The sequence below is a fragment of the Dipodomys merriami genome, unplaced genomic scaffold, assembly GCF_024711535.1.
Source record: "Dipodomys merriami isolate MVZ:Mamm:240054 unplaced genomic scaffold, mDipMer1.0.p SCAF_416, whole genome shotgun sequence".
Taxonomy (NCBI): domain Eukaryota; kingdom Metazoa; phylum Chordata; class Mammalia; order Rodentia; family Heteromyidae; genus Dipodomys; species Dipodomys merriami.
The window spans coordinates 441,485-461,251 of record NW_027205782.1 but is presented as its reverse complement, the minus strand read 5'-3'; the positions used below and the strand labels follow the sequence as shown (position 1 = coordinate 461,251).

Sequence of the window (19,767 nt, the reverse complement as noted above, 5' to 3'; positions counted from 1 at the left end):
ATAGCCATACAATGGACAAGGGTCTCATATCTAAAATATACTTGGAACTCAAAATATTAAATCCCCCAACAACAAATCCTCAAAGAAACAACTGCCCAATAAGTAAGTGGGCTAATGACTTAAAGAGAAACTTCTCTGAAGAAGAAAAAAGGATGGCCAATAGACACATGAAGAAATGCTCAACGTCCCTAGCCATAAAAGAAATGCAAATCAAAACAACATTGAGATACCACCTCACCCCAGTTAGAATGGCAAAAATCAAGAACTCTAATAACAACAGCAGGAGGGGATGTGGACAGAAGGGAACCTTACTTCATTGTTGGTGGGAGTGTAAACTTGTTCAACCACTTTGGAAAGCAGTATGGAGGTTCCTCAAAAGACTCCACATAGAGCTCCCCTATGACCAAGCAGTCCCACTTTTGGGCATTTACACAAATGTTTACAAACAAGACCACACTAAAGCTACCAGCACAACTATGTTTATTGCAGCATTATTTACCATAGCTAAGATATGGAACCAACCCAGATGCCCCTCAGTAGATGAATGGATCAAGAAAATGTGGTATCTATACACAATGGAATTCTATGCCTCCATCAGAAAGAATGACATTTCCCCATTTGTTAGGAAATGGAAAGGTTTGGAAAAAATTACATTAAGTGAAGTAAGCCAAGCCCAAAGAAACATAGGTCCCATGATTTCCCTTATTTGCAATATCTAGTATATGTATGAGTCAAGCAGAAAAGGTCAGATAAGGTGATATTAGGAAAATGAACCCTAAGATATGTATTTTAAATGTTTTTTTCTTTCATGCATTTGTTGCTAATGCAATTATAAGATTATTACTTTGTTGCTTTGTATGTCCCTCCCCCACAGTATAACCCCTGCTTTCACTGTATTTGATGTCGGTATAATTTGTGGAGGGGAAGGGAAAAACAAGTTGTTTAAATAAGGATACAGATGGACGTGTTACAGCAATGAGAAGTACAAGTTGTCATGTCGAAAACGAACTTTACAACTTGGGGGAGGATTGGGGGGGAAGGATGGGTAGGGATGGGAAGGGTAAAACAAAGGAGGAGGCTACAAGATAAGATAAGATATGATAAGAAATGTACTCACTATCTTGTCCATGTAACTGTAACCCCTCTGTACAGTATTTTCACAATAAAAAAAGAAAAAAGAAAAAAGAAAAAAAATGTATTCCTTTTGTGAAAATTTATCAGAGAGCATTGAATTTATGTACTTTGCTGTGTGTTTGCTGTACTTTGAAAAATAAGCTTTTTGTAAAAACAACATCATCTAATTGAGAAATGTTAACCAGTTAATAATAATTAAAGCATGAATCTGGGAAGGAGAGAAGTCCTAACAAGACCACAGACAGAAAGCACATTGCTGTAGAAATCTTACGGTTAAATGAAGGTGTATATTTGCTACTGCAAGAACACAATGCAGCTTATCATAATGAATAAGATTACATCAGTACAAATAATATCAAACAATGCCCATTACACCCACTAAACATTCCATGATGCTTTCTTAGCTGAAGCCCAGCTATTTGGCAGACAATCCATGGACTGGTAAAAGACCAATGATTCTGTCTACTCCAAAATACAAATGGAAACACTTAGATTCACTTTCACAAGAATATACACCTGGATATGCAGATGAGTAACAGATAGCAATGAAAGTTGAAACAGGAAAAAAGAGGTCACGGTATTGAGCTGATTCCATTGGGAGAGCATAGCACTCTGAAGTAGGAGTAGTGCAAGCTACAGGGAATACAGAAAGAGGAGAATCTGAAGAGGAATAAGTATGCTGAAAATGACCCAGCCAATAGCACCATTCAAAAAAGAACAGACCCCCATGGCAGCAAAGAACACTCACATTGATATTGCCTTATAATATTCAGTGTCCTTCCACAGTCAGATGTGATCAGTATTCATGACAACTTGAATTCATGGCTTTTCTTTACAATCCAAAGGGCATAAAGCAATCAGTCATATGGCAGAAACTAATTCAGTGAGGAAAAGCCTGACAGGACTAGGAAAAAAAAACACGAAAATACACATTTGATGAAGGAAGGGTTGGTTAGCATTTACCTTGAAATAGTGGAAGTGACTGGAAGTGACTTTGAAACACTGACCTGTGGATGATGCCCTCACTGATGCAAAATGAGGCAAAGATCTGGGTGAGAAGAAGCATTAGGAATAACAATGGATGCAACTGTATTGTTGTTTCTAAGTAAGATCACCTCAAAGCTGGGGGAGTTTAATAGATTGACTTCAATGAAGAAAAGAAGATCCTTCAGTAAGCATCATCAATGATGTAATTTTGCCCTTGAGTATAGTCATAGCATGAAAACACCTTTGTACATGACTGTTTAAACAACTGACTTCAAACTTTCTTTTCTCTAGGATTTAACATGCTAGAATTTATTTAAAAGTGAATTCCATTCTTTTATGTTTTCATAACAACTGTCTTTGGTTTTTCTCCTTTCTTACAGCATCAAAGAAACAAAAGGATGACTGCCATTATAATAAAACACATTACAACAGAAACATATTAAAAACTCCTTCCAAGACAGTTTTTTGGTTCAGTGCATCTTCAATGCCAAATAAGTGCTATGCCAAAGAGGAAAATACTGTTTTATGTACGAGGGTAATCATGAAAGGTCTGAGATTTGCTTTAAAATAATCTAGGAAAAAAGGAAAAGGGTATGTGAAGGGAAACAGATAAAACAAAACAAAATTAACTGAAAGTTGAAGAGGACTAAGTTCAAGAAGGGAGATTGGGGAGGGGAGAATTCCCAAGGGATCCAAATAGTAAAAATGAAAGAAGAAAATCAATGAAGAATATATTTAAAAAGAGCTAACAAAAGGACAGGATGTGTGTATTGTGTGCATGGCTCTAATCTTAATGCTCACTCGGCCTACTTCATTTGTAAGTCTCACGACAACACATTGAAAAAGGCATTGCCACGATCTCCATCTTCTAAATAGGAAACTGAGCCTAGAAAAAGAAATTTCACCAGATACTGTTAGTTCACACCTGGAATTCTACTTTGGAGGCAGATATTGGGAGGATTGAGATTCTAAGATAGCTTGAGGGAAACGTTTGTAAAATTTAAAAACAAAAAACATCTAAACCAATAAATGGGTCCACAGTGCATATCACTCATCTCAGCTATGTGGGATACTGAGATCGTATTTGTCCAGGCAAAAGGCTTTTTGACTTAGGAGAAGCAGTTAGGTGTGTTAGCACACACCTGTCATCCTGGAAACATAGGAAGCACAAGAGATCACAGTCCTACAGGCAAATGCCTATCTCAAAAATTATCAAAAGGAAAAATGGCCAGAGGAACAGCTTCAGCAATAGAGTGCCTGCTAGCAAGCTCATAGTTCTGAATTCAAACCCGTACCACCAAAAAGAGAAAAAGAAAGAGAGGAAGAAAGGGAGTGATGAAGAGAAGGAGAAATTGTCCAGGATTGTGTATTTTGTAAGTAGCACAACCAAGACTAAAACCTTACACAATTCTATTCCTGAAATAAACCACACCCAATACTCTCACCACACCTGGAAACTAATTAATATCCTTAAAGTATAAACAAAGTAGCTAGACACCAGATAGGAGTGGCCTCTGATTACGGACATCCCTGACATTTTCCCAGCATAACTTCTTTTATAACAAGTTGTAATGTATTTAATGAGATTTAGAGCAAGTTATCACCTTCCTAGTCCCACACTACTAACTTGAAAACCACCTCATTTTCAAACTGTCTCTCTAGTAGGAAGGAGTAGCCCTAGTTCTGGTATGGGCTCATAGTCACAGTTCAGGAAGTAAACCAGGCATTGTCAAAATTAATCAGCATTAAAGAAACATGCTAAGAACAAACAAAAAACAAACAAAAAATGGAAATTACCAGCAACTACAGTCCTTCACATCCTGGCCATGTTGACCATTATGGTGCCAGCAATGTCTTATTGTAAATATTGGAAGACCTAAAGACTTTTAAAATTCTTTAAAAGAAAAAGATGAATAAATTATATTTTCAAGCATAGTTTTTTTTGCCTCATTTTGTATCTTTTCAGATCTTACAAGAATTATAATTCTCATTCACTTGCTCTGATGCTGCAAATGGTTTTTGTGTAGACTTCCTCAGCTTTATCATTTCTCCCATCATAGTTCAAAAAGAAAGAGAAATTGTATATTATTTAATATACATTATTTTGTACATATCATTTGAGCATGGTGGCACATTTCGATAATCCCAGCTACTTGGTAAAGATCAGAGGATCACATTCTGGGCCCTGCCTGGGCAAAAATGGAAACCCTACGTGAAAAACAAACTAAAAACAAAAGGACTTGGGATGAGTGAGCTGTAAAATAATAAGAGTGCTTTCTGAGCAAGAGTGAAGCCCTGAGTTCAACAATTCAATAGCAATTCAAATATGTTAATATTTTCTGCCCCTTTTCCCTAAAAGAGCATTTGGAGCATTTTTACAGTAACTGTGCAGAGTTTTAGGGAAATGATTTGAATTTTATTTTACTTTGAATCATCTGTTTTCCAAGAGCCAGTAAAAAGGAAAACTATGAGACCATTTGCTTTCTAAATCTCCGTTCCACTCACTGATGCCAGTATTTTCCGCATAAACAATGAGAAAATAGCCAGCCACTTTCTTTCTAAATATATATGCAATCATATTTCAATTCATTGGACAAAAATGGTAACACTTTGGTGGAGCCAAATTAATGTATTTTAACTGTTCACTCAACTAAAATGTTAAAGTTATACTAATGGAAATGTAATGAATAATATAGAAGAATAAAAAATTTAGATTAATAGCCAAATCGTAAAACATAGTCAATATTGCATTTCACAAAGGGCCATGTTCATACTTTATGTTGTTTCTACATTCATTCAAGTATTAATTATGATTTTACTAAGGGTTGTAAGGTGCTTAAAGGAAGGGATGCTTCCTGGGAAATGAATCATCAGGTGATTTCACCATTGCACAATATCACAAAGTGTGCTTCTTAATACCTACACTGGGTTGCCCATTGCAAATTGAGAATACATTTGTCCCTGATATAGCCCACCAGAGACTGAAGAATCATTGTTTAATAAATGCATGATGCTTCATAGTCTTCAAGGTAACCTAATTTCAGAGAAGCATTTATATTGTGATTAAAAAAAAAAGAATCACCACACATTCTTTGTCCTAAAATATAAAGCTTTTCAAACTGCACACAGATTGGATCCATAACTCACTCTTTGAAATGTCAATAACACAAATAAAAATCTGCAAACTCCCAACATGTATGACTGCATGGTAATTTGTTAATATTCAGGAGCTGAAGGAAACAAACAAACTTACAGATACAGAAAGACATCTCTCTCTTATAAGATAAATGAACAGGCATTAAAACATAAAACGACTTTGAAATTGGAGAAGATGTAAGGCCTGAGTAAATCTATGTCATCAGTCTAACAATTTGTTACTAAATAACCTTAGTTTTTCTATTCTATAAATATTAAATTACATTGGTTAATGCATTTATATTTAAATAGTATTGGACAGTGGGCAACGACAATTTAAAATATAATCTATATATAACAGACAGCAATATAATCATTGTTTAACAACAGTATTTGTATCTGCTTGCTAAAGCCAGAAATATTTGTCTTTGTTTTCTTTCTTACTTTCAAAAGTAAAAATAAAAATTGTTATTAGCTACAAACATTTCCCATCATTCAATAGCACAGGTAGTTGATATTTAATTTAAAAAAACAGAAAAATGTCACAATAAGATGTTTTTTGTACATCTATCACATCAAAGATATATTTTCATCTGTTGAATTTTAACAATTACAATAACCTAATAGTAATGTTTAGAATAGCAAAAGTTAAAATAATTAAATTTTGCTGATCCATGATGGATTTTAATGGAGAATAGTTACAAATTTCAAGTAATAGATTATTTCTATTCCATCGATTATAATTTTAAACATTTCATGTTTCAGTAAGCATCATTGTTTTATTTTTTCACACTGTGTCCAGCAAGCAAAGGGTTAGAGAAAATATGGGGTTGGTTATTAAGCAACATGAGCTAGAATGAAAATCCACTATCCACACTCTCTATCCCCTGTACATATTTCAGAGTTTGCATGTAGTTCTGCCTAATTCAACAAAATGTTTCCTATCCTTTCCTTGTAGCCAAGTTAGAAGGCTAAAATATCTGTCTAGCAATCAAGTAACAGTGAAATCATGTAATTAGCAATCTTTCTAAAACCAACAGGTTTTATTCAGCACAAATATGAGCAGTAGCTGTAGTACTTTTTACCTCTGGATCTAGGGAGACCCCCGTCCATCTTCTTCCAAGAAAGCAAAATCAGGATAAATGAGACACTTAACATTACCAGAAAAAAAAAAAAGATAACAAAGATGGTTTTGTGACCATACATCTTTGCTGCTAAGAGGCAGAACACCTCACCATGGTGCGTGTATACCTGCATCTCAAATGCAAATGCAAGGTGCTATATGAAGTAAAAGAATACTATGAAAATGTTTTGTGTTTGGAAAGAAATATCGTTTTTCCTTAATATGCAATGGCCTACACTTGTATTTCTCAAAAATTAACAAGCATCATTTAACTTGTGTTTAGAGAGAAATAAGAATGAACAAAACAGTGATTCATGTATTACACCTCCAACTCCCATCCTTCCAGATTTCCCATTTCTTGAAGTTCAGTGGATTTAAATACAGGAGGCTCCTTAGCAAGGTACTCTCTTTTAAAAAAAATTAATTGCTGTTATATACAGAGAAGTTATAGTTACGTAAGTGCAGTAATGAGTACATTTCTTTTTGGACACTGTCCTCTTTTCCCTCACTCTCTCCCAAGAACTACCAAGAACTCACTGGATGTCAGTGTTAGCATAGGTAAAAGTGAAAGTAGTAACAATGGTGATGATGAGGGTGATGATGGTAATCTCTGAAAGCTAAAGTTTCAAGTTAGATAAGGTAATATCAGAGCTGAGGATACAGAAGGCACTTAATAAATGCAGGTTCCCTTTCTCCTTAAATGTCTATACCTGGAAGGAGATTGAAGTTTCTTGTTTTCTACAAATGCAACTTTTTGGGAAATAAGAGATATTCGGACATATTAGGGGGGAAAGAAACAATTAAAAAAAACAGTTCATATCCTAAAGAAGTCACTATGGAATGCTGATGCAAGAGCCCAGCAATCAACCAAGAACTGACTGAAGTGAAATCTTGGGATACAATAAAATAAATGGAGCAATGAAATATTGGGCCTACTTTCAATTTGGACATTTTTTCCCCCACTTAACTGTAAATGTCTTAAGACAATGGGTTGAAAACATCTTGAATGTTTTTGTGTGTCAACCAACTTACTTTAAATTATTTAGATGAAGTAAACCAATGGATATTTTCTTTATAACTTAACTAAAACACCCAATTAATTAGAAATAAGATTGGGCCCCAGTGACTCAGTCCTAGCTAGTCAGGAAGCTGGAATCTGAGGATAATAGTTCAAAGCCAGCCTTGACAAGAAAGTCCTCTGAGACTCTCACAAGGTAGAGATTACTCCAAGGTAATCTCCAATTAACTACCAAAAGGCTATAAGTAGAGAGGTGGTTCAAGTGGTAAAGATCCAGCTTTGAGTGAAAAAGCTAAGGGACAGCGCCCAGGCTCCCAGTCCAAGTCCCAGTACTGGTGCGTGAGCATGCACACACATACACACATACACACACACACACACACACACACACACACACACACACACACACATACACACACACAGAAATAAAAATTAATTTGTAGGAAAAATACAATTTAAATTCTCAAGGATGATTAAAAGCGATTTATAGCAAGAAATGTGTCAATCACTGTAACTTGCAAAGACATGCAAGTGATAAGAATGTCTCTGCCATGGTTAATGTTGTTGTTACTACTGGTGTGTGCATCTGTTGACCTGGATTTATCAGAATACCCATTTCAGTCACCTACTTATCCTTAGCTTCTCAAATGTGATATTTATTACACACATCCATGATCTTTACAGCTTGTGAAACTGCCTTTCACATTCTCTACAAAGCAAAAAAGCTCACACTCTGTCATAATCTTGGAAAATAAAGGTACCAATATTGGTGAATCAACTTGGAAATCATCTTATGCAAACTCTTAATTTTTACAAACGAGGAAACTGACTTCTGTGGGGAAATGAAGCAAAGGTGCAGAGAGAGAGAGAGAGAGAGAGAGAGAGAGAGAGAGAGAGAGAGAGAGAGAGAGAGAGAGAGAGAGAGAGAGAGATTCAGATGAGGGGGAGGGAAAAATACCAAAAGATTAGCCAAAGAATTCATATGGAAACATGGTAGAAGAAAATAACTGTGTTCCCAAGTACTATTTCAAGCCCTCAAAGGCATGTATACCTATAAGGTTTAAGTTACATAAAAAACTTCCAAAGCATCCATGGAGGAGCAGACCTGGAGATCTGCTCACCTCCTTCATCCTCCTGAAAACTCTCAGGTTGACTCAAGTCATCACATCTTGGAAGTTTGAGTCCATTTGAACACAACAGAATCCCAATTAACTGAAATGAACCAATTGCCTGATACAAAGTTCCTCATTATTTCTATTTTCCACAGTGTCTCTTCTTAATTCTCCAGACGAACCCCAACAGGCAGTATCTAAAAGAAGCATCAGTCTGCAAGGCTAACCCACGTTAACTAAGCACACCTAATGTGACAAAACTTAAGAGGTCTCCCAGCCCAACTTCTAATTCATTCTGGAATGTTTGCATCTTCCCACCTCAGTTTTGTTACAAACCTCAGAGGTTCTAATTCCTAACTTCTTAGGATAGGTAACATGGCCAAGCTTATATGATATCACTCCTAGCCTACATGATAGATAAGGGAAATCATTTATAAGATGATCTCTTTTGTACTTCCACTAGAATGTGGAATGAAAGTCTGGCTAAGAAAGCCATCCTGAAGACCACAGGTTAGATATTTTCCCAGTAGAAAAATATTGGTTTACATAACAGGCCAGACAGTCATATAAGTTGTAACAGGTAACAAACTCAACTCCAAATAAAAGTCAAAGTGACTAATGTTAATAATAAGTACAAGCAAACCAAAGAATTGGGAATTTGGTTAATGATATATATTCAGAGTAATTTAAAGAATCCTCTTTTATTTCAGATGATAGTACTTAAAATACTATTTGTTTTGGTTCCTGTGGGGCCTTGGAATATATAACTCTCTGAAAGGATCTCAAGATAATATGAAAACTCTCTCTCTCCATATATATATATATATATATATATATATATATATATATATATATATATATATATATATATATATATATATCTCCTGGAAAAAATCTGTTTCCTCAAAACTGTTCTTGCAATTTAGATTCTAAAATACACAACTTGAAATCCATTTATATCTGTAGTTTCTCTCTCTAATTTCCAAGTTGAAAATCAGTTTTCAAATGACTATGAATATACCCTCAAAAGCCAAAGGGCAGTTTTTAAGTTACAAATTTGTAAGCATTACACAGGTTTAATGAGTTAAGTTAGTTAATGATTTATAGTGAAACTCTAGAAAGAGAAAGTTAAAAAAATCAACTTTGGTTGATCTAGTTTTAACACCTCTTAATTTTATGTATTGTTTTATGAGCCCCAAGAGGCTAGGTAGGCATCTTCTGTCGGTGATGCAGGAGATAAGGTTTGGTTTGACTTGCATGCACAGAAAATGCAGGTGGGAAATATTTTCTGCAACAGCAAAGACAACATGCCTTTTTTTCTTTAATGTTGCGATCTAGAAGCCACGTGAGAACTTTGCGGAGCATAAAATTAGTCTAGTTTAAGTTTATTAATCAAATAGTAGATGAAAGAACACCAATTCCGTGTCTACAGGAATTAGCAGCACAGAGGTTACAAAACGTAACCCCTTCCCCCTCAATGGGCAAGCGAAGAATAAAACCCATGCAATTATAACCCACAACTAATAGGTCGCATTTACTTTGAAAGCATGCATTTACAAATATAGAGTGTGCTTTATTTTTAATGCCCATGTTTTTAAACACAGCAAAACTGCAGAGACCAAAATTTAATCCTGAGGTGAATTGGTACATATTTACCTTTATAATTGACCCCAGTGGGTCAAATGATGGCAAGGTAAACTGACCTAAACCACCAAGGTCGATTTTTTTTATTTTTAAATGTCTGTCAGAATTGGGAGCCTAAATGTTTCTCAGCAGAGCCTGGAATGGATGCTGTGCAGGTGAAGAAATCCACGCGCGCCAGCTGGGTAAGGAAGAAACCTAACTTTCTCAAATAAGTTCAGTCTTGTCGACCTAAATCCAACAGGTGTCAACACACGTCGCCCACCCTCCCCCATGGAAAAAAAAAAAAAAAAAAACCTCCTCTGAACACTGCCTAGAGAAACACCAGATAATTCATGGAGAAACTGAAACGACCACTATCAGAATTATGAAATAAAGCAAGCAGGGTCTCCATCCCAACTGATCGCTTCGCCCCTCGCCTGCGCACGGGGGGAGACGCGGGGAGCCGGCGCTCCGCCGTCCCCACCAGGGGCTTTGGGCTGAGCCCTCGGTGCCCACAGCTAGACCCTCGGCCGGAGGCGGGGCGCCTGGGCGGGGAGGGCGCGCGGTACCTGCTTGTCCAGCGCGTCCCGGCCGCCTCCGGGGCCGGCACCGGTCCTGGGTGGCGCGGGCGTCCGTTCGCAGCTGCAGCCTTCCAGGAGATACATGCCCGCCGGGCGGCCGCTCTGCTCGCCCTCGAAGTAGAAGAGCACATTTTGGTAAAGAGCGAACCACTTCTCGTGCCAGCGGCTCGCCTCGGCCGCCTTTTTGCTTAGGAAGCCGCGCTTGGTGCCTTCCTTGCGCGCCAGGAAGGCCAGGTACAGGGCGTGCCCCTCGTTGTAACGCACGCTCTTCTGCATGGTGAGGGCGCCGGGGGCGCTCGGGCGGCCTCCCGCCTCACCTCGGCCCCGCTGTCATCGCCCGGCCGGCTCTCCCCCCTCGAGGGCGCGCCTGGCCGCGGGCGCCCTCTTCCCCGAGTCAGCGCGCCGGGCACCCTGCCTGCCTCCCGGGCGCGGCGATGCGGGGGTCCGAAGGGCGCTCAGCACCTTCTCCGTCCCGACCGCGCCCTCCCGTGCGAAAGGAGGCCGGGACGCCGCGTGGAGAGCGGCCTCCCCCGCGCCCCACCGAGGGCGCCCGAGCCCGCCCCAGCTGCGCCCAAACTTAGAGAAGCCGAGCCCGCGACGGGCGGGCTGGGGTGCGCGACGCGCGGCAGCCGGAGGAGGACTGTCCTCGGGCAACGCGCTCCCGGAGACAGAAGGTAAAACGTCACGTGGGAGATCAGCCGTAATCGGCTTGCGGACCGATTTAAAGGGCAAAGTCGCCGCAGCGGCCTCGAGACAGCGCAGCCCGCTCAGCCCGCTCAGCCCAGAGCTAGTCCCTCCCTGGCCCGGCCGACCCGGCCCGGCGGCCTCTGCCCCTGCGCCGCCAGGGATGGGGCCCTATCTCGGGGAGGTGGAGGCGCTGGGCACCACACACCCGCTCACACGCACCAGGCGGTCACGCACACACACAGGCAATTACAAATCCACAATGCACACGTTTTGCCCAAATCCAGAACCCATAACTCAAACACAAAAATAATCCACACAATGTGCACATTCTAGGCAAATGACTGCGTACTCACAACACATTTGCACAAATACGCATTCAGTGCGCACACTCAGAGCAGCATTACAGCCACGTGTAACACATCCGTATATACACAAATACAGATAGATGCACAACTATATTCACTGTGCGTTTCTCACAAAAATGTAAATTCACAACTATCACACGTGTTCGCCGAGATGCTCAGTCACATAACATACATTTACAATCATGCCCACATTTATACACAAGAAACACAAAAATATATACCTGTACCCAACATAAATACACATATACACCGGTAGAGTCACACAAGCACATGATCCCAAGTACACACACATTCACAAATGTATACATTCACCCTCAAAACACTCATACACAAACAAACACACAAAAAGTTTACTCACATGCCCACATTTCACAAACCTACTAACATGCAGGACAGTAGCTAGAGTCCCAGTATGGATTTGCATAAACCACAGTGTTGACTTTTCTGCTTGTACCTGCATGGGAGTATTTAAAGCAGGAGGCAAAAGGTAAAGAGAGAAGTCCAAGTGTTCCCAGAGAGTCATCGGTTCTTTTGGGCACCTGTCTTTCACAGGATTATGATAACAGAAAACAAAACTTTTTAAAACTTTTTGTGCAGAATTGTTAAACTGATACTCAAACCATCAACACTACACAGAACCCAACGCATAGGCCAAGCTATCACAAGCTTACCAGAATCCCTTGCTAGGACAGGAATTCATTTGATTAACAAATCACGCAGCCACAGCTACAGAACCATCATCCCACTCCCCCCAGCCTGCTATAAAATCTAAGTGGAAAAGAAATGGTGAGTGAGAAGGTGAATTTGATCAGGGGTATATTGTATGCATGAGTGAAAACATCACAATGAAACCTCTTTGTACAAATAACAGGTTTAATAAAAATGTTCACTTTATTTAAAAGGAACTAATGTATAAGAAATTTCAAGAGAAAGCTAGTGAAATTCCAGAAGTGTCAATGTTTGATTCTCCTATACATTCTTTATTCTTGGTCACTTATTAAAATGGTTTGCCACAAACTGTTTATCTTAAAAAATAAGAACTAAAAAAAATGCTTTTCCAGGCTGTAACTTGGTGACATTATACCTGTCTGGTCCTGCCACTTGGGTGCTCAGCAATTGGTCGCTACAGGGTTCTTCTGGTCTTCTGTAAAGCTGCCTTTGCTAAGTATTCTAACTCTGCTTCACTGAGCAGCTGAGTGGTTTTTGCATTTTGTCCATCAAGAAAAACTTCCCCTATTAAACATTGTGTAATAGGAAAATTGCCATTTTGAAATGGCTGAGAGAACAGTGTCATTCTCTTTACATATTTTTACATATCTAAGGGGCAGTGCAGTGCCCAGTTGTGTTTAACCTGGCTAAGAACTTGCCTTGTTCTTTAGAGGAGAAAGCAGTAGAGAGATGGTAAATGAAGTGCAGAAGAGATTGTGAGCCAGATTCTGGATATGGAAAGATGGTGGTTGTCACAGGGGCCTTTTCTTTCTTCTCTGTGGTTCAGGTGCAAGTAGAGACATCCAGTGCAGTTGGTGAGTTCTGTTTTCAAGGCCAGCCATTAAGGATGTAAAATCAGTACAGTTTTATAGTTCATATGCAGACCTTCTAACCCACTGGAGTTTATTTTTCCAGATGTGAAAGAATATTTCTCTCACTAAGCAATATCTCCACTACTAAGTATAACCTCACATACCTGTTCCATCTGTCTAAAGGTCCATCTGAACCTCATGGAGTATTAGTCTCAACTTCTTGTCTGACATTGCTTCCTACAGTGTAAGGTAGAATGGTTCTCATATGCCCTCGATCAGTGAAAGAGGAAAAAACAACTGTAGCCTCCAGAATTTGGCTGGTGACTATAGTGGATTTTAACTATCAAAATTCACTACAACACCTGTTTATTGATCATAAGTTTATAACCTAAATGCGGTACGAGGTGATGTGCACAAGACATGGTTCACAATCTTGGCATGCTCAGAAGCTGCTAGGAGGACAGATTCATGGTTAGAAGATTCTTCTGAACTGCTTTCCGGGTGAAGGCCGTGTTCTAATCCTTGCAGGATACCAGAGGGAGAGCCTGTATGCAGTACATACATAAGTGATTCATAAATAATTTCTAAAATTAATGATTATTTGGTCATTGACTTGTTAAGAAGAGCACCAACATGCAAATTTAGACCATTCTCTAAGATTTTTAAAAGTGAAAATCAGAAATCCATGGGCAGCCTAAACAAACTATACCCAGTCAGTGTCTGACATATGTGGTGGGTCTGGTGCGCCTTCATTCACATGGAGACTGCACCCATGGAACACTGCCATGAAGCACAAAGGGCCAGGAGGCTATGGAAATGAGGATACGCCCCTTCCCCCAGCTGATCAAACAGGTTACCCAAAGGACTCTCTTCCAAATAGGTGGGAACAAGCACCACTGTGGATTCATTATTGTTGTCGCTTGCATTTTGTGGATCCAATTCTGAGAGGGCCTGTTTAAAGGCATCAGGGGGAAGCATATTGTTTTTCACAAATAACAGTAAAAGTATCCTCCTTTCCCATCCTAGACAAGAGGAAAACATGGCAGTAGGTGGTCATATCTGAAAAACACTACCTATAGCCAAAGAGTCAATTCAGACAATTTAAGGAAGAATAAAGAGAAGGAGACAAGAAAAGGGAGAGGGAAGAGGAGAAGGAGCAAGAAGGAGAGAGAGGCAGGAAAAAGAGAGAAGGAAGAAGGGGAAAAGGAAAGAGACATTTTATCTGAGTTTGTCCAAAGCTTTTAAAGTTGAGGTGGGAAGTGTACAACCTAATCTGCAGCTTTTCAAAATCCCCAACTCAATCATTATCTTCCAGACACAGAAGGGAGGTTTAAATTTGTTTCCTTTCCCTAGATGCTGGCTCGTTTGTAGAAATTTGAATGAGCTGAATTACTTTCTCCAATAATCTTTTTTCTATGGTTGCTGTAGTTCAAACATTCCCCAGGACTGGGTTCTGGGAAAGATAAAGATAAATATCCCTCTGCTCTTTAGAATAAAACGACAAGGACAAATAAATTGGAGAAAAGACAAATTTATGAGATACACGTAGAAATTACAGAGTATATTTAACCACTAATCCAAACAGTTCAGAATTTTATATACTGTACCTCCTTTCCTATAGAATGGGGAAAATGGGAAAGTGGAAATTTTTCAGGAGCCTAAATGATCTAAATGATTATTGGCATTTGAATGCACCCAAGAAGCAGACTGTATCTTGGAAATGAAGTCTGGGCAGGTGTGGTTACAGTCCTCAGTCTTCTGTTCCAAGAGAGAGAAGATTTCAGCATGAGGATGGAGGAGCAGTCTGGTTTTAATGCAGATAAGAGCTTCTTCCTGCTTTTGGAGAAAAGAATAAGACAAGTTTAGAAAGATCTTTATTTTGAGCCTGACTGTAAGATCTTTTTACTTCCTTTAGATCAGATACTTCAATATGCAAACAAAATGCCCTATTGGGGAATTCATTCATTTCATTTGGATCAAGATACCTTTTCTTGGCTTGACAGATCAAATGGTCAAATTGATGGCTGATAAGGAAATGGATTTTCTTTGGGGGGGGGGTACAGTCATGGGGCTTGAACTCTGGGCCTGAGCGCTGTCCCTCAGCTCTTCAGCTCAAGGCTACCACTCTACCACTTGGGCCACAGCGCCACTTCTGGCATTTTTTTCTTTTTGCTTATGTGGTGCTGAGGAATCGAACCCAAGGCCTCATGCATGCAAGACAAGCGCTCTACCACTGAGCCACCTTCTCAGCCCGGAAATGGATTATTTTTTTTTCATCATTCAGCCTCCCTTAGAATCTCAGATAATTGCTAAAGGATACAGTTGCTAGCTCCAAAAGATAACTGCTTTTGTATCCTCTCTTGATAATTAGTAAAGCCAGGGTCTTCCCAGTGTGCTTTTAACTAAACAGAACTTCTTATTTACCAAAGATGAGATGCAAAATACTACTCTGAATTACTTAGAATTAATAAAATCATTTGTCTGTCTTTGTGATGTGTCAACTAACTGTAATATTCTGGATAGTAAATGTTTGTTTTTCAAACATTAAAAATGAGATGCACCTCTACTGGAAAGTGTGGATTTTTTTTCATTTTCTTAATAAAAGACACTATTGTAAACACAAACTATCCAGGAGCTAGACCAGAGCTGTTGTTAAACTGTACTTTTTTATGCAAAATAAAAGAAGTTACACCCTGGCCCAGATACTACTGAGAATACTCACTGATGTCTTTAGGTTGAGATAAAAATGCCTTCCCCAAATCAAAATCTTATGCACAAGCAGATATGTAAGGAGAATGACTTTCTTTGTTTATATATTGGGAGATTTCATTATTACATCACCACACAGGTTTACATTGTGTTCTAATCAATCTACTTCTGTAACACCCTCCCTGCCTCTTCCTGCAAAAAATAGAATCCCCAGCAAATTTCCTTGTTTCATTTTTGTAGTTGCAAATAATACCTTTCTATAGTATTCAACCTCCTTTATCCTCTCTTCCAGCCCAACCCCTTCCTGCTAGTCCCCACATACCTATAGAGTCTATTTCTCTACCACCTCACCTCCCTAGGGACCAATAGCTTTTGTTGAGTTCCTCTATGCTGTCTTCATTTATACTAGCAAGGTGTTACAAAGTTATTCACTTGTTTTCTTTTTCTGTTCTCCCTTCTCCTCCTCCTTAGTAGTCCTTTAACTTGATTCATGCTCTGTGTTGAACCTTGTAAGAACAGATAGTGGTTTTCAGTCCTAGCTTCATATCAGGAACACCTGTTAGCCTTTATAAGAACCAATCCAGTGGAAAAACTAAATTTCCTTTAAAATTCTAATAAAAAATGAGCTGGAGAATAGCCCAGGCCCTGCATTTTCAAGTTTCCTTTCCATCCTAGCATCAAGCTAGGAAGGAGAAGCACCCACGCAAGACATACACTCCACAGCTGGGCGAACACTCACCGCATCTGAGGGCACAGTAGCCCTCCTCCTGTTGCTTATCTTCAGTCCCTGTCCTCTGCCTAGGCCCATAGCAGAGTCAGGAGGTTGAAGCTGTAGTCTAGTCTATTAGTATTTCCTTGCTTCTTCTCTCAGAGTATCTCATCTACCCCAGCTCTGTGGGTTAAAAGGCTAATTCTACTGAGCCTAGTACAAAGATTCAAAGAGATTCTTTCTGGTGATAAATCAACACAGCTACCCCAAGAGCTGCATTCCTTCTGGGCATTAAACACCACAGCCAGTGAGAGATGCTTTCCTTCTTGATGCCAGCCTGGATAACCATAGCAGATTGGCTGTGAAATTTGGAGCCTTGCTTATAGCCTGCCATATGGTCTTCATGGTATGACCACCATGGTTGCCCAGGACTTTTAGCATTGGAAGTCTTACATCCTAAAAGTCACTTCTCTTTATTCCTCAACAAATGAAAAGGTTGGTCTCCTAAACCTGGTTGTCAAAGCATAACCCCTTTGTTTCTAAGAGCCTTTCACAAGCACATTTAAGGCTAAGTCCCTCTGAGTACTTGAGGGAAGAAGTAGCAGGTTCCTAGATATCCTAATATCTACCAAGCTGGGAGCTTACTATCAAATTTCTATGCCACTAAATTGGCATAGTTTATTTTAAATGATAAACTTCTCACATTCTAAAGCAATAAATGTGTCAGATTTGCATATACACATAGAGTAGCTAGCATATGTTCGCCTGAGGCAAATAAAATGATATTCTCTAACTGCTGGTCTTAGCTCTCAAGCAACATGGGAAGATTCTTTTAAAATGTAGAGTTTTTGTGAAAGCTTTAGTACAAATAATAAAGACATATACAAAGAATATGTTAATCTGTGTATTTTATAGTTGGAAAAAATCAGCCACTCACCTCTAGCAAAAAAAAAAAAAAAACAAAACATACTCTTATGTGAGGCTCCAGTGCCAGAGTTAGACTGGCACTCCATCCACACCCTACCACCATGCTGCATTTGGAGCATGGGATGGGAAGAAATCTGGAACAGAGTCCAGTGTGATAGAGAGCAGTGCTCACTGGTTCCCACAAAACCCAGAAGTCGCTGGCCCGAGTTTCAATCACTTGGCTAACATGGGTGACATCCTGGGTTCAATTACATGCACTGGAGAAAAAGAATCCTACAAGTGGCAGCTTTCCTGGACAGCAAAGGCCTCTGAAGGACACTAGAAAAAAAGAAATTCCACCATTGGCAAGTCTTTACTTTCAGTATATCACTAATGTGCCATTGGGTGTTTTAAAAATGCATAAACTCACCACTGGGGATGTGCATTTTTTTTGTCAGAGTTGTTTTATGAGCTTTTGTTTCTCCTAATAAGAGAAGTAAAGCAACATGAAAGCTGCTGAACGGACAAGAGGAAATATTGTAGGGAGGCAGCAGAAATAGGGGCACAGAGTGATATAAAATTAAGGGCAACATGTAAAGTTGAAAGGTTTAGAGGACAAACAGTTGGCTAGGAGATATTAGAAGCAGTTAGGAAATGTTAAGTACTTAAACAGAAAACTTTATTCAGAGGTTTAAGACTAAGAAGCTAGAAAGATTCTGGGTGGGAAGTCAGAGACTACAGAAAGCTACTGCAACTTGTAGGCTGGAGAGAGGCAAAGAGAGAAGGCAAACACCTGAGTCATCGGACTAGGCTAGAATCACAGGAGGCTTGCCTGGCAGGAGCTGAAACTACAAGAAGATTTGGCCATGACCATTGATCCCAGAAAGGCAGAGGAGGGCTGTGTTAGTCAGCTTTCTAGTACTATGACCAAATATCTGAGCCAATCAACTTACCAGGTAGAAAGGTTTATATTGATTCACAGCATTGTCAAAAGTTTTGTCCATGGCTGCTTGCCTCTGTTGCTTTGACATGTGTACATACCAGTGGAAACACATGGATCATGGGATCCAGGAAGCAAAGACTGTAGAAAGGAGATGAGACTCTAATATTTCCTTCAGAAATGTCTCTCCACTGGCCTAAGACTGCCAACTAGATCCACCTCTTAAAATTTCCACAGTCTTTCAATGGTAGATGAATGGATCCCAAAAAATGCAGTACCTGTAAACAATGAAATTTTACACAGCCATTAGAAAGAATAAAATAATGTCATTTGCGGGCGCTGGTGGCTCACGCCTGTAATCCTAGCTACTCAGGAGGCTGAGATCTGAGGATCCCGGTTCAAAGCCAGCCCGGGCAGGAAAGACCATGAGACTCCTATCTCCAATAAACCACCAGAAAAGCGGAAGTGGCGCTGTAGCTCAAGTGGTAGAGCGCTCGCCTTGAGCTGAAGAGCTGAGGGACAGCGCCCAGGCCCAGAGTTCAAGCCCCACGACCGAAGAAAAAAAAAAAATAATGTCATTTGCAGTGAAATGCATGGACCTAGAACAAATCATGTTAAGTGAAGTAAGCCATGCTCAAAGAAACAAATGGGGCCATGCACTGGTGGCTCACACCTGTACTAGCTATTCAGGAGGCTGAGATCTGAGGATCGCAGTTCAAAGCCAGCCCAGAGAAGTCAAGTCCATCAGACTCTTATTGCCAGTAAATCACCAGAAAACCAGAAGTGGCACTGTGGCTCAAGTGGTAGAGTGCTCACCTTGAGCCAAAGACCTGAGGGACAGTGCCCAGGCCCAGAGTTCAAGCCCCAGGACGAAAAAGAAAAAGAAAAGACACAAATGGCACATTTCTCTCATATGTGGAAGCTAGATCCACACAACAGGATATGATAAATTACACAGGACTTTAGGCATTCATAAAGGAGAATATTCTTACGGGAGGAACACAAAGACACATTGCTTATATGCCTCTGATCAGATAAAATAATATTCGTTGAAATGAACTCCAGCAAATGGAAACGAGGTTTGTTTCTTCGCTGTTTTCACTTTCTTTTCTTTTTGTCTTGTCTGTTCATTTAGTTGTCTTTGGGAGGGTAAGCGGAGACACAGAAATGGAGTGACAAAGGGTGAACAAATACAGCAGTGGTACTCACTAGACACTA

The 19,767-nt window shown here is 39.7% G+C and overlaps 1 protein-coding gene across 2 annotated transcripts in view; it reads right to left on the bottom strand.

The window, feature by feature from the left end:
- The window catches only part of LOC138807212 (ras-specific guanine nucleotide-releasing factor 2), a 216,923-nt gene extending 205,689 nt beyond the window's left edge, over nt 1–11,234 (bottom strand). Inside the window, exon 1 of one of the 2 annotated variants that reach the window (XM_069992805.1) lies at nt 10,702–11,234. In XM_069992805.1, coding sequence (XP_069848906.1) covers nt 10,702–10,989 — 288 coding nt within the window. In that variant the 5' untranslated portion in view covers nt 10,990–11,234. The remainder of the gene's footprint in view (nt 1–10,701) is intronic. The other variant, XM_069992806.1, reaches the window with a different exon arrangement.
- Between the last annotated feature and the right edge of the window lie 8,533 nt (nt 11,235–19,767).